This window comes from Anolis carolinensis, chromosome 5 (assembly GCF_035594765.1).
Source record: "Anolis carolinensis isolate JA03-04 chromosome 5, rAnoCar3.1.pri, whole genome shotgun sequence".
Classification (NCBI taxonomy): Eukaryota; Metazoa; Chordata; class Lepidosauria; order Squamata; family Dactyloidae; genus Anolis; species Anolis carolinensis.
The window spans coordinates 168,822,782-168,837,146 of NC_085845.1; the positions used below are offsets into that span (position 1 = coordinate 168,822,782).

The following is a 14,365-nucleotide window of genomic DNA, read 5'->3' on the forward strand; positions in this document are numbered from 1 at the left end:
TGCCTCCAAAAACGAGACACAAATTGAGGAGCTCTGTCAGAGATAATAACCTCAGGAGCCCCATGCAAACGGAAAATATGTTTGGTAAATAGTAAAGCCAATGTAGGAGCCGCTGGAATTGTTGAACATGGTATAAAATGAGCCATTTTAGAAAATAAATCCACCACCACCCAAATACATGTATAACCCCCAGACCTAGGCAAGTCAGAAATGAAATCCATGGAAATAATCTGCCATGGTCTCTCAGGAACAGGCAAGGAAGATAATAAACCCCTAGGGCGCCCGACAGGCGTCTTACTCTGCTGACATACTGCGCAGCTATCACAAAAACGGAGAATGTCCTGTCGCATTTTAGGCCACCAATAGCTCCTGGTAATGAGTTGTACGGTCTTAAACCTGCCAAAATGCCCAGCCATCGGTTCATCATGATGTGCCCTAATGACTTCCAACCTGAGTGCACCCACCAGTACATAAACCTGTCCATTACATACCAATACCCCTTCCTGGTCTTGTAAATGAGGCAGCACAGTACGAGTCCCTACCGAAAGTAACATGAGTTGCTCTTGAGTCCAGTTATCGTCCTTCTGAGCCTCTAGGATTTGAGCGTGTAAACCAGCCTCGTTTTCTACCACGCATAAAGAGGCAGTAGGCAAAATTGTCTGACTCACTGTCTGCTCGCAAGTTTTAAACTCAGGCTTACGAGATAATGCATCCGCCCGCAAGTTTACTTTCCCTTCCACAAACTGAACCTTAAAGTTGAACCTAGAGAAAAACAAGGCCCATCGAATCTGACGTTGATTCAATTTCTTGGCAGTTTGTAAATGTTCTAAATTCTTGTGGTCAGATCTGACCACAATTTGATGACGTGCGCCCTCTAACCAGTGCCGCCACACCTCAAAAGCCACCTTAATAGCCAACAATTCCTTTTCCCAGATGGTGTAATTTTGTTCAAAAGGTGTTAGTTGTCTGGAGTAAAATCCACAGGGACGCAAAGTCCCTGATGAATCCCTTTGAGATAATACAGCCCCCAACGCATAACTAGAAGCGTCTGCTTCTACTATGAACGGTCTATCAATGTCTGGATGGATTAGTATATTATCAGCCTGGAAACTAGACTTCAACTGTAGAAACGCATCGTGAGCCTCCCGTCCCCACACAAACGGTTGTTTCTTACGCAAGAGTTGCGTTAAAGGTACAGTGAGTTTGGCAAAGTTTGGGATAAACTCTCTGTAGTAATTAGCAAATCCCAAGAATCGCTGTACATCTTTTTTAGACGAGTTCTTGCCACGAGTTGACTGCGTCAACTTTGTGCGGGTCCATTTTTAGTTCCTTTCCCGAAACTACATGTCCCAGGAACTCAACTTCAGACACGTGAAAAACACATTTGGAAGCCTTAGCAAAAAGCCCATTACCCCGTAGATGGTGTAGTACCTGCTTCACATGCTGCTGGTGTTCCCTTTCATCCTTAGAGAAAATTAATATATCGTCCAAATAAACCACTACAAATTGATCAATTAAATCTCTAAATACATCATTTATGAATCTTTGAAAGACAGCAGGTGCATTGCATAATCCGAAAGGCATTACATGGAACTCGTGACATCCGAAACACGTGTTAAATGCCGTCTTCCATTCGTCACCTTCCCGTATTCTAATCAAGTTATACGCCCCCCGTAGGTCAAGCTTGGTAAAGATCTTAGCCCCTTGCACTCTCGACAGTAATTCCGAAATCAAAGGTAGCGGATATCTATCACGAATGGTGTGCTTGTTAAGAACCCGATAGTCACATACTAGTCTAAGCTCCCCTGTCTTTTTAGCTACAAAGAACACAGGTGCAGCAGTTGGAGAGCTAGATGGGCGAATAAACCCTTTAGCTAGGTTCTCGTCAAGAAATTCCCTCAAGGCTTGTCTTTCTGGTACCGTTAAAGCGTACAACCTTCCTGCTGGTAACTTAGCCCCCTCTATTAATCTAATCGCACAATCGTATGGTCTATGAGGCGGCAACTTATCCGCTTCCTTTTTACAAAACACATCTTGAAATTCCCTATATTCAGCAGGCACTCCCTCCATGTCAATCTGAGAAGGATTTAAAGCAAAACATTCCTGCCTTTTAAAAGCTATAGTACGCTTCACCCAATCCACTTGAGGATTTACTAAAGTTAACCAATCCATTCCCAGGATTACATTGTATCTTGGTAACCGTGTAATGTCCCATACAAACTTTCCAGTTACTCCTTGTACCTCCCACGTTATTGCTGAGGTCTCTCGATTAACCACCCCAGACTCCAGTAGTTTCCCATCCGCTCCTTCCACCCATATATCGCATGCTTTATGTACTGTAGGAAGCCCATGCTTCCTCGCAAACCCAACATCCACATACGAGACCGTAGCCCCTGAGTCCAGCAGTGCCAGAGTTGAAGCAAGTTCTTTTCCCCCAACAGATAAGGAGATGGGTACAAAAACATGTTTCTTCCCCTCAAGTGACTGCTTTATAAGCCCTAATGCGTTGGACTCACGTCGCACTAGGGCTGACCTTTTCCCGAAAGCTGAGAAGGCTTAACATTACAATTCCTAGCGAAATGCCCAGCAGTCCCGCAATATAAACACAATCCCAATTGCCTTCTACGGTCTTTTTCTGCCGTTGACAATTTTCTAAACACCCCGAGTTCCATAGGCTCCTCCCCCTTTGCCACAGGTGTCCTAGGCGCAGATACAGATGGCGCATACATTGCCCTAGACTGTTTGCGAGATTCGAACCGGGCGTCCAAACGCAAAACCTTAGCCACCAAAGCGTCCCAGTCTTCTGCCGGCTCTAAACGCACCAATTCATCCTGGAGATAATCATTCAAGCCAGCAATAAACAAAAGCATAAACGCGTTCTCCCCCCAGTCTAGTTGATGACGAAAAGAGTTAAACTTATTTAAATAGTCCAAAACAGACCCCTTTCCCTGTTTTAACCGATAAAGAGCCCAGCTAGCATTCTCCATACGGAGGGGATCCCCAAAAGTGTCAGATAATAATTTCTTGAAATCATTTAAATTGTCCTTGACTGGGTCATTTCCCAAAATCAAATTAGTGGCCCATTGTCCCGCAGGACCGGTCAACAAACTCAAAATAAATGCCACCTTGCTGGTGTCCGTAGGGAAAGCTTGTGCGCTAATCTGAGAAAAATAAAGTTCAATTTGCGCCAAAAAAGTGGGCAATTTGTTTCGAGACCCATCAAAACGTTCAGGAGTCATTACATGTCCTTTAGCTGGCTGTGCTGCCTGTGCAGCGTAAAATGCAGCCTGCAGCTGGTCAAAACGAGCCTTAAGCTCCTCCATCGTCTTCTTGACGTAAATACCTAACTAGAAAAACTTTTTTAGGGCGTTGGGCAATCTGTCACAGACAGAACGCCACCAAATAAGGTTCAACACAGTTTATTAAAGTTACAGAACCAAAAATGCCCGTAAGAAACAAAGGGCTAGGCAAACACTTGCCTTCAATGTGAAAAGATACAAAAAGACTCCGCTGATACTAAAAACGGTTCAAAAGATAAACTGGATTAAACAGGAGTTTAATCCGGGTTAAATCAAAAATGCTTACTTCAGCCTGGCACTTTAAACAAACAAAAGTTGGTAAACAAAGATTCAATGAAACACAAATAACTGGCAGCAGATTCCTCTCTGCTACTCAAAAGCTACGATTGAGTAACTAAGTTGTTACTCCTCCGTGCAACGAGCGAACTCCGGGTCCAGACACATCAATCAGGGTAGCAGCGGTCAACGGGGTCCCAATCCGGTCCAAGGTCGAAAGCCAGGTACAGACGTCTTTAGTTCACCAGTTCCACCGATAGCCACAGAAGGGATAGTCCGAGGTCGTAGTCAGTCAGTCAGTCCAGCGTCAATCCAGAGTAGGCTATTAATGTCCGTCAAAAAGACGACGGAGGTCCAAGGTATTCAGCAAACGAATCACACCCGTCTTCAGGAAATTCCCCAACAAGAGCCCAAGCGTTCGTCCAGATTACCTTGCCCAACGCAATTAGCCATTGATTCTAAACCCCATTTTATGCCAGTTCATAACTCCTCATCACTATCAGCTGCTATCCTAATTCCAGGTGCCTCATCATCATCATCCTCATCAGAGCTAAAACACCTTTGACTACGCCCCACAGCATCCCCAGCTGTGGATCCCGTTCCATCCCTCCAGCCCGTCCACGGGTCCGATCCTGCAACCCGCCAGTCGCCTCCCATGCTATCATTGCCGGTGACACCCAAATCCTCCCTCACACGAGTCCATTCCATGTCATCCTCCTCTGAGCTAACCATCTCTTCCTCCATTCCCTCGGTAAAACCCTCAAAGGAGTCTTCGTCTGTTGGTTCTGCAAATAAGTCCCGGAGCCGTTTCCTTTCGCGCTCCTCAAGAGAGTCTGACTCTTGAGGAGTCTTACGACCTCGTCTCCCAGTATCGGAGCCATAAGGCTCAACCATAACAGCACTTCGGAATTAACCTTCCAATTTGAAGCATTGGTGCCGATGCCTCGAAATACCTTCGGATAACCTTCGGATATATGAGAAAGTTTTTTAATTCAACCAACCTTTGCTATTCAGGAGAGAAATCCCCTTCCCGTCCTGGAGTGGTTTATTTCTATGGGGCTCTTAAACCGGCTTGCAGAAGTGGAGCAAGCGGCTTGCAAAGGGTTGCAAGCACTCCTTTGCAAAGGGCATTGGTGGCTGGGTGGCTGCTGTTGCTATTCTCCCCTTTCCTGTCCTGGAGTGGTTGGTTGCTATGGGGCTCTTTAAACCGATTTGCAGAAGTGGAGCAAGCAGCTTGCAGAAGTGGGGGGAACCTGGATTTGCAACCTCTGCAGGATCTCCTTTGCAATGTGCTGGCAAAACCCCAGACTAATACTCTCAACCCAGCTTGGTGTGTGACTGACTTTCCACTTCAGGGCGAGAAGAAAATTGGAAATGGGCAGGAAAAGCAAACTATCACCCTGCTAAGGATTTTCCACAACTTCCCCCTGTTATTTAAAATTACCCTGATATTATTATTATTATTATTATTATTATTATTATTATTATTATTATTATTATTTATTGGCACCCACCTTTCTCTCTAGATTTGAGATGGAAAGGGACTCATGTTAAAATATATATAATAGTATCATTCTGGGAAGGGAAAAGGTTGCATTTTAAATCTATGTTTTAGTAGTATTCCTTTTAAAATTCACTCTATATTTGTGTGTATGTGACATGTGTAAGCCCCATCCCCTCCTGGTTAGAAGCTGCCTAAACCCCATTGGAAGAAACCCATTCCTAGATTATCTTCTTATCCCAGATTACCTGGCAGTGTAGACTCGTATAATCCAGTTCAAAGCAGATAATCTGGGATCAAATCCTGGGATAGAGTGTGGAAGAGTAATCACTAATCAGGCTGGATCTACACTGCCCTATATCCCAGGATCTGATCCCAGATTGTCTGATTTAAACTGGGTTATATGAGTCCCCACTGCCACATAATCTGGAATAAGAAGAAAAGTGACGGATCTGAGCAAGCTTGGTACACAGACCCAATATGGCCAGCTGTAAATTGTGGGGGAGTTTTGGGAGGGTTGACCCAAGACTTTTGGGAATTGTAGTTCACCCACATCCTTATACATTTTCTCATAGGAGCATTCATAAAAAACAAAAGACTGAGGTTTTTTCCTAAGACATAGTGTAACATCGGAAGTGGGCTAAGCCTCATAGGAAGGAACAGTCCCCCCTTTTTGGGACAGCATGGTGTAGAGTAGTTGTTTGAGAGTTGAAGTATGATTGTGGCTTCATTCCCCACTCAGCCATGGAAACCCACTGGGTGATCTTGGGCAAGTCTCACACTCTCAGCCCCAGAAAACCCAATGAAACAGTTTCAAACCTGGAACAGATTTACTTATTCAGAGGCTGATGGCCAACTGTCAGGAGTGATTTGATGGTGTACTATGATTTCTATTCCTGGTTGATAAATGTCATTTCCTAATTGGTTCTGTCATAGAAACATGGCAAAACTTTACACTGCCAAAACTTTGTCTTTGAGCAAGGGACATGGTGCTATGATAGCACATTATAGTTTCCTGGGACACTGTCCATCAATTTAACAAAGTTTCAGCCACAAAAACAAAGTTTCTGAAGTAGAACAACAACTTAAGTTGTTAACAAGTAAAGACAATCCAATGAAACAGGAAATAACACTTTCAAACCAGGAACAGATTTTTGTTATTATTAAAAAATGTTTTCTTTATAAAAACTTTGAAAATTTGCCAAAAATCTGAGGATAAGTCAAATGTTCTTAGATTTGGTGAGCTAACAGTGGTTTTTGTGTTCTACCACTAGCAAATTTCATTAGGATAGCTCAAAAAATTAGAGAGAGAGAGGCCCCTCAATTTTCCCCATTGGTGATAATGTTTTCCTTCATACGCATGCGCATCCACCATTAACAAAGTACATATGAAGATTCAGAAGTTTCGGAAAGTTTTGAATTTTTTGCTTCAAAATTCAGAAATAACTTTAGAAATGAAGCGCCGGTGCCCCCTACTTTTGAAGTGAGTATTGAACCATTTTTTTCATGGATTGCACATGCCTGTTTAACAGTGACCAAACTGCTTCAACAATCACAGAAACTGTCAGGTTGAGAATTCCATATCTGAAATGCTTGGGACCAGAAGTGTTTTGAATTTTGGATATATTTATTGGATTTTGGAATCGCAGTATTTGTATCAAGAGATATTTTGGAGAAGGGATCTAAGTGGAAACATGGATTGATTCTTTAACTATGTTCTCTTATATTTTTGCAAAACTAATACTTGCTTTTGACTAGTCTTTGAGGGCTGTGGAAATTGTATTAGAAAACTGAAACCGCTTACTCAAGAGTAGCTCCACTCAACTGGATAATTTATGCAACCTTTGAGGTTAGAATTCTCATTGATTCTCACCCACTTAAGTCCCATTTCTAAAAATAACAATTTTTAAAAAATAATAAAAGATTATAACAGAAATTTTAATACATATACATGTGGAGGACTTCAGAAAATCATGGAAAAACTTAAAATGAATGTAATTTTTAAAAAGAAAGAACAGTATCCTAATAACTTTCAGATACCTTTCTTCTCTACCCTTTTTGCACCTGTCCAAACATCTGGACTGATAAAAAAACTTAATACAAGAAATACAATAGCTTTTTAGGCTTTACCAGAATTGAAAGTAATTGTAACTGAGATGTATTTTGTACTATGATTTGTTTAATTGTAGTCATTTAGGAACAAGGAGAATTTCTACAAACCATAAGGCAGTTCTGAATGATGCACATCCAACATCTGTTTAAAGATCTCCAAAGAAGGAGATTCTACTTTCTGAATCATTCCATTCCACTGTCAAACAGTTCTTACAGTAAAAGTGTGAAAAGGGGAGAATCTCTTTTATAATTTGAAACAATTGATTCTTGTTCTACCAGTCTCTGGGGCATCAGAGAATAAGCTTAGTCCATCTTCCACATGACATCTCTTAGATATTTGAAGATAACTGTCATGCCACCTCTCAGTCTTCTGATGATTAGAGTGTTTTTTACTAAGGAATTTCAAGATTAAAAGATTTGAAATCCACACATTTTAAAGACAGGTTAGACGTTAAAAACATCCTAAACACAGAGGAGTAGAATCCTTCAGTATGTTAATAATGAACTTGAATGTCTTCACTCTTTTTCCCTAACCTTTCCCATTCAAAATATTGAAATGCCATAACAATCATGCCCTTACCTTTCAGAATGGACATCACCAGCTCCACGCCCATTTCAACAGCTGGTTTAATGTTTTTTGAGCTCACTGGAACATCAGAGTCACTCAGTATCATTACATTGATCAAAGGGTCATTATCAAGACATTTGCCCTCACCGCTATGCCACAGCAGCTGAGTGAAGAGGAACAATGCCCTCAAAACTTGATCCAGCTTTTGCTGCCCCATTATGCCTTGTTGCCTAGGGAAAGGCTGCTCTTTGCATGTGCTCCATGGCCAAAGATTTCAGCAAAGGCAAGTGGGTTTGTCATATGCACACTGCTTGATCAATTAGTTGTTTTCTCGAATTGGTTCTTCTGTTCCCCGCTTTAGCACTCTTTCCAACCCCACACCCAACTGCCCCAGCTGGTACTTCTGCCTGTGAACAATTAGCAGCAGAACCCGTGAAATGGGAAAGGGCCAAAGGTTGTTTTCGTATTTGCTGTTGAGAACGTTGGGGCTATAAAACTCAGGCATTAGCCACACCTTGCTAGATAAGGATACACTACATGATGACCAGGGGGAAGAAAGGAGGGGACAATAGCAGCATAGAAGGAAATAAGTTAAAATGGAGATGAAACAAAAAGCTCAATAATACAGAAGGGAAACACAGATGGCGGCTTGTTTATTTTATCCTTTAAGATAATTCTTGATTGGTGTAGAATGTGGGCAAGAAGGAAGCTCCCACATGTACTATATAAGAACTATGATTTCCTTTGTGTGTCTGTTTCCATTCTTTATGCTTAATTACTGTTGGTAGCAACATATATTTGATTATCACATTCTCACCTTTCTCCTTCCCTTTTTCAGGTGAGACTTTCAAAATATCAAACAGTAATAAAAGTTCACATATGACCCTTTGGTCAATAGCTCAAATTTAGATAAAGTAACTCTACAGGTGATAAATTAATGCTATTTGTTAATTTATCTTTGCAATCTGCATGGAAATTATGAATATTATTATTAAAACCAGCTGTATTTATACGTGTAGTGATAGAGATGCTTCTCAAACATTAAATGGTAGAAATTGTACTAAGAGGCAGCCAGAGATATTGTGTTATAACAAATGGCATTATCTAAGTCAGTTGTCAGCTTGGTGTATTGGTTTGAGATTGGACTAGAGCTTCAGGAGACCAGTGTTCAAATTCCTGCTCTGTCATGAAAACCCAATTGGGTGACAGTTGGCATGTCTCTCAACTTAATAAAAAGGCACTGGGATAGCCATCAGTCAGAATCAACTTGAAGGCACATAATATTAACAAAAAGTCAGGTGTACTTTGGGATTGTATGCAAGATATGTGCATGTTTGGAGACTGTTTGGAGCATTCACTGACCATGTGCGCTGTAAAATTCTAAGTACTGAAAACCTCAAAGTAACTTTTTTAAGTTGCTGTGCAACGTTGTAGGAAATGATGGAAAGTACCTTGTTAGCAACCCTGTAAATATTCACTTTTCTTCTGCTTTTATTTTTAAAAGACTGCTTAACTTCGCATTGAGAACTATTATGAATACATTTTCATTAATTCTTTATAGGAATGTGTTTATCAACATTCAAAGTTTATAGTAATGGAACAACAGAAAAAGAAAAGTCCATGGTCCTAAGATCTGTATCTCTTGTGGACTACACTATGAAGAGTGGTTGGGGGGAGGACAATAAAAAGAATTGCTATTTCTAAAAGCTCCAGGAATAGAAGTGCCTTTAGAACAGCCTCACATGTCCCAATTCTCAGCCCTCCTCCCACTTCCCCCCTTTTGCTCTCAGCTCTGAGTCCATCCTCAACTCCTTTATCTTTCTCTTCTTTTTCTGTGTGTCATCTCCATTCCTTTTTCTCTCATATCCTTCCACTTCTCCTACTCTTTAATTTCATTTTTTATTCAAATGCCTTCCTTTTTTAAATTGGTTTAAACGACACCACAGAGGCAGCACTATAAACTTCCTCTTCCTACCCCACCTTCATTTCTGAGTAGAAAGAATAGGAAATGCAATGACTTCCCTATTTATCGAAGCATGACGTCTGTAGCAAAAGGAGAGGGAGATCAACTCTAAGCCTCCTATTTCATGAACGTAAGTTCTTGAAGATAAAACATTATGGGAAGGATGAAATAGAAATTTATCTGTGACAGAATCCTCTTCTTGTTGCCTTCTTCTCATTGCCATTTGTCTTCCTTTTACCACCTTCTCCTTGCCATTGATACTGCCACCTTCAACATAACACCACCAGCAAAGCAATGGAATTTTGGCCAGTAGATTTTGTGGGGCCCCTGGTGTTAAAGTGCTGAGCTGCTGAACTTACGGACTAAAAGGTCCCAGGTTCACATCCCGGGAGCGGAATGAGCACCCACTGTTAGCCCCAGCTCCTGCCAACCTAGCAGTTCAAAAACATGCAAATGTGAGTAGATCAATAGGTACCGTTCCAGCGGGAATAATAATAATAATAATAACAATAAATCTTTATTTATATCCTACTTTTCTCCCAGAATGGGCTCACAACATTTTAAAAACAGTACAAACAACAAACACATATGACAATTAAAGCATCTATAAGAATGACATAAATAAACATTCTAAAATCATTTAATAATTACTATTATTGCAGGGACTCATCAATTAAAATAACACACACTTTGCACAATTCACTGCAAGTTAGCTTTCCTGTCATTTCAGATTAGATTTCTTCATTAAATGCTTGCTGGAACAGAAAGGTCTATAGCTGTTTTTTAAAAGATGTCAGGGAAGGGGCTGTTTTAATCTCCTTGGGGAGGGAGTTCCAGGGGATCAGGGCGGCCACCGAGAACGGCCTCTTTCTCATCAATGCCAACCGCATTTGTGACAATGGCAGCAGCAAGAGAAGAGCCTCTCCAAAAGATCTTAGTACTTAGGCAGGTTGGTATGATAGATCACTGCAACTCCTCCCCCCAGGTCAAGCCTGCTACAGCACCCAAAAAAACTGGTGGGCAAAGCCAGAAGAAATTAACCTCCCCCCCCCCCCCCCGGCTTCGTCCAACCAGGTCTCGGTTGTTCTTCCAGGATTTGGTCCTGAATTATAGGTGTTTTGCCATTGACTGACTTGGCATTTAAACAACAGCAGTTTCAGTCTGGGGGGACTGCTACCATGGACATCCAGGTTCCTTACCGGAGAAGACTATCTGGGAACAGCAAGAAATCTCTTGTGCTCCCCGTGATGGAGATACTGTCTCCTCCTTCTTCCGCAACTCCTTCTTCCTCGGATTAATTTGATGGACCCCCCCCCCCCCACTGGAACTCCCCCTCCACCCTTGAGGATGCATCCCTCCTCGTTAAATCTAAGTCCACCGAGGTAGAGGTAAGTTGCAGTCATACTGAAATTCAAAAAGTGCTCTAGAGCCCATCTTGACATCCCTCCCCAACCCACTGAATATTCAATATCTTCCTCCCACCCCTTATGACCCGTTGCAAGACTCCTAATCATAATCCTTGAGTAGCCTCTGGTCAAACACTGGGCCAGAATATGGTATAATAAAAGCAACGGTATTGATTTTGCTACATATATATTACAAAGCAGACAATGTTATTGTTCTTATCAGTATTGCCGCAATCTGGCAGACCTGAGTGCAAAGCTTGACAAAGTACTTGTATATTTAAGGGCTAAAGTTACTGAAATCTTGATGGAACTTTGCCAGGGATTAAAATGATTTTTATTTTTATCCTGCCTTTCCCCCATTTGGAACTCAAAGCTGTTTACAACAAATTAAAAAACACATGGTTAAAATGTAATAAGATACAAACAATAAAATGAGATTAAACTGTAAAACAGATTGAAACCTACTGTATTAAAAACACACATTCACAATAGCACAACATTGTGTAAAAATACAGATAACAAAATCCTGTTCACATTCTGTACATACAATAACTATTTCATTTTCTTTTCAATTTCCAGGAGCCCCCAGATGGCGTAGTGGACTAAGTGACTTGAAGGTTGGGTTGCTGACCTGAAAGCTGCCAGGTTCGAATCCCACCTGGGGAGAGTGTGGATGAGCTCCCTCTATCAGCTCCAGCTCCATGCGGGGACACGAGAGAAGCCTCCCACAAGGATGGTAAAATCATCAAAAACATCCGGGCGTCCCCTGGGCAACATCCTTGCAGACGGCCAATTCTCTCACTCCAGAAGCAACTCCGGTTGCTCCTGACATGAAAAAAAAAAAATTCCAGGAAAAACTGTGGCTGTTCCGAATATATATACAATAAGATTAATTGCACCATTAAATTGTCTTTTAAAATCAATACTTGAGCTATGCAATCACTCACTGTTCTCTTGAACAAACAATATAACTTTTATAACCTGCCAGAGATTATTTTTGAACAAACAGGAAACTTAACAGCAATTGTGCAAACAACCCAAGTTTTCTATGTTTAGCAAATCGATTTTTCATGACCTAACTCAGGCATAGAAACTATGGATCCCTCCAAAATGTTGTTCATCTGAGACTTTTTCCAAATTCAAGTTACAATTTAGTATATGTTAATTATATTTCTAAGGCCAGATTTGCTAACATAAACCAGTAAAACAGAAATGAAGAGAGAGAGAGAAAATAGTTGCTGATGCCTTGTAGAGGTAATAGATGAAACAAAGCTGAAAGGTTCTCTTACTGCCATTTATTGATAAGTGGCATCAAAGTCATGCATCGTCTGATAAATTAGTTGAATCCTGGAACTTCACTGGGTAACTTTGAGCAAATCTCACTTTCAGCCTCGGAGAAAGGCAACTGCAAGCCTCCCATGAACAAATCTTGCCAAGAAAACTTAGGGCCACTCTAAGTGATATATGATAAGAAGACACACAACAAGAAGAAACTACAAGTCAAAGAATATAGCTTTCCAAGATGCTAACATACCTTTTCTGCTTGCTTTTAAAAATCACATTTGTCTCGTGAAGAACAGTCTGATTTCAAAAGTTTGCAGAAATATTTTGCATTTTTTGTTGGACTTATGAAGGATTTTTACAATATTCTTTGTGGCTTGTGTTAGAGTGAAGATGGCTATCCCACTACTTGTCAACCCATTTGTAGGATTCCTGAAACGTCTCACAGATAATGGGGCACATGAAAGCATGTCATAATATACAGGATCAGCTAAAAGCCTACAAGCATATTTTACTAAAATACTATCCCCTGACTCAGAATATTCTCAGAAGTTAGACACTTTATCAAATTTTAAAATCTGAATTAGAACTAATTTCCTAGAGAGGTAGTGGGCTTGTGAAGAACTTCCCTAACACTGATTGCAATACCATAAATAGTGCCCAACACTTTACCTTTGAGAAGTGACATAGATTTTAGCTGTCATAGGCCATATAGAATTAAAAAAAACCTTTTTTGATTGACCAAATGACCTTCATCTTATTGTACACTTTGCAGTGGGATCCCCTCCCTTTAAGATAAAGTACAAGAGAAAAGGAATGCTTTATGGTCTGTGTTGAGATGCCAATAGCCCTACTCAGTTCTAACCTGCCTATACTCATGCAATATAATTGTTTGAGAAAAAAAATCAGAATCGCCGCACATTGACCAACAAAAGACGGTCTTTTGTTATTTCCTTTGAAGATACTCTAACTTTTACTGTAAGACCTGTTAAGGCCAAGGTTTCTGTGGTGGCCTGGACTGCCTTCGCACATTCAAATCTTGTGCTCCTGTTCCTTGAGATGCCAATTTGGCCATGGTGGTACATACCTTAGTTACATCCTGTTTATATTACTCTAACATACATTATAGGAGCCCCGGTGGCAAAGTGTGTTAAAGCACTGAGTTGCTGAACTTGCGGACCAAAAGGTACCAGGTTCAAATCCCAGGAGCGGAGTGAGCGCCCGCTGTTAGCTCCAGCTCCTGCCAACCTAGCAGTTCGAAAACATGCAAATGTGAGTAGATCATTAGGTACCACTCTGGTGGGAAGGTAAGGGCACTCCATGCAGTCATGTCGGCCACATGACCTTGGAGGTGTCTACGGACAACGCTGGCTCTTTGGCTTAGGAATGGAGATGAGCACCAACCCCCAGAGTCAGACATGACTGGACTTAATGTCAGGGGAAACCTTTACCTAACATACACTATTTGGTGCTATTTGTCTTTGAAAAGTGTTCTAAACTTCAGCTGGTCTAAAGATTGCAGCCAGATAACTGGGGCTGGCTACAGGGAGTGGACAGCTCTCTTATTGTAACAGCTCCATTGGCTGCCAGTGTTTTTCTGGGCACAATTCAAAGTGCTGGTTATAACCCAAGAAGCCCTATATGGCTTGGGTCCAAGCTATTTGAGGAAGCAAGAGAGGATCTTCTTGGTGGCTGCTTCTCAGCTCCGAAACTCTCTCCCTAAGGAGGCCTGATGTCATTCTGGCAGCAGGCTAAAATCTTTTCATTTAGGCAGACTTATAAAGCAGGAAGTTTTTAAGAACAGGCTGGGGACATTGCTGTATAGTGTTTGAACTGTGTTTAACAGTTTTATACTTACTTGTTTTTATGTCATTTTAGCTCAATTGTTTTAATAATGATAATACTGTACTTAATTCTATTTTAATATTTCTATTTTGTAGGTTAGAAAATGACTTCATT

At 41.1% G+C, this 14,365-nt stretch overlaps 1 protein-coding gene across 1 annotated transcript in view; it reads right to left on the bottom strand.

Annotated features, from left to right (window-relative positions):
• gucy2c (guanylate cyclase 2C) overlaps positions 1 to 7,973 on the bottom strand; it is a 79,844-nt gene extending 71,871 nt beyond the window's left edge. The window contains exon 1 of the mRNA XM_062980991.1: positions 7,769 to 7,973. Coding sequence (XP_062837061.1) covers positions 7,769 to 7,973 — 205 coding nt within the window. The remainder of the gene's footprint in view (positions 1 to 7,768) is intronic.
• Positions 7,974 to 14,365: the final 6,392 nt, after the last annotated feature.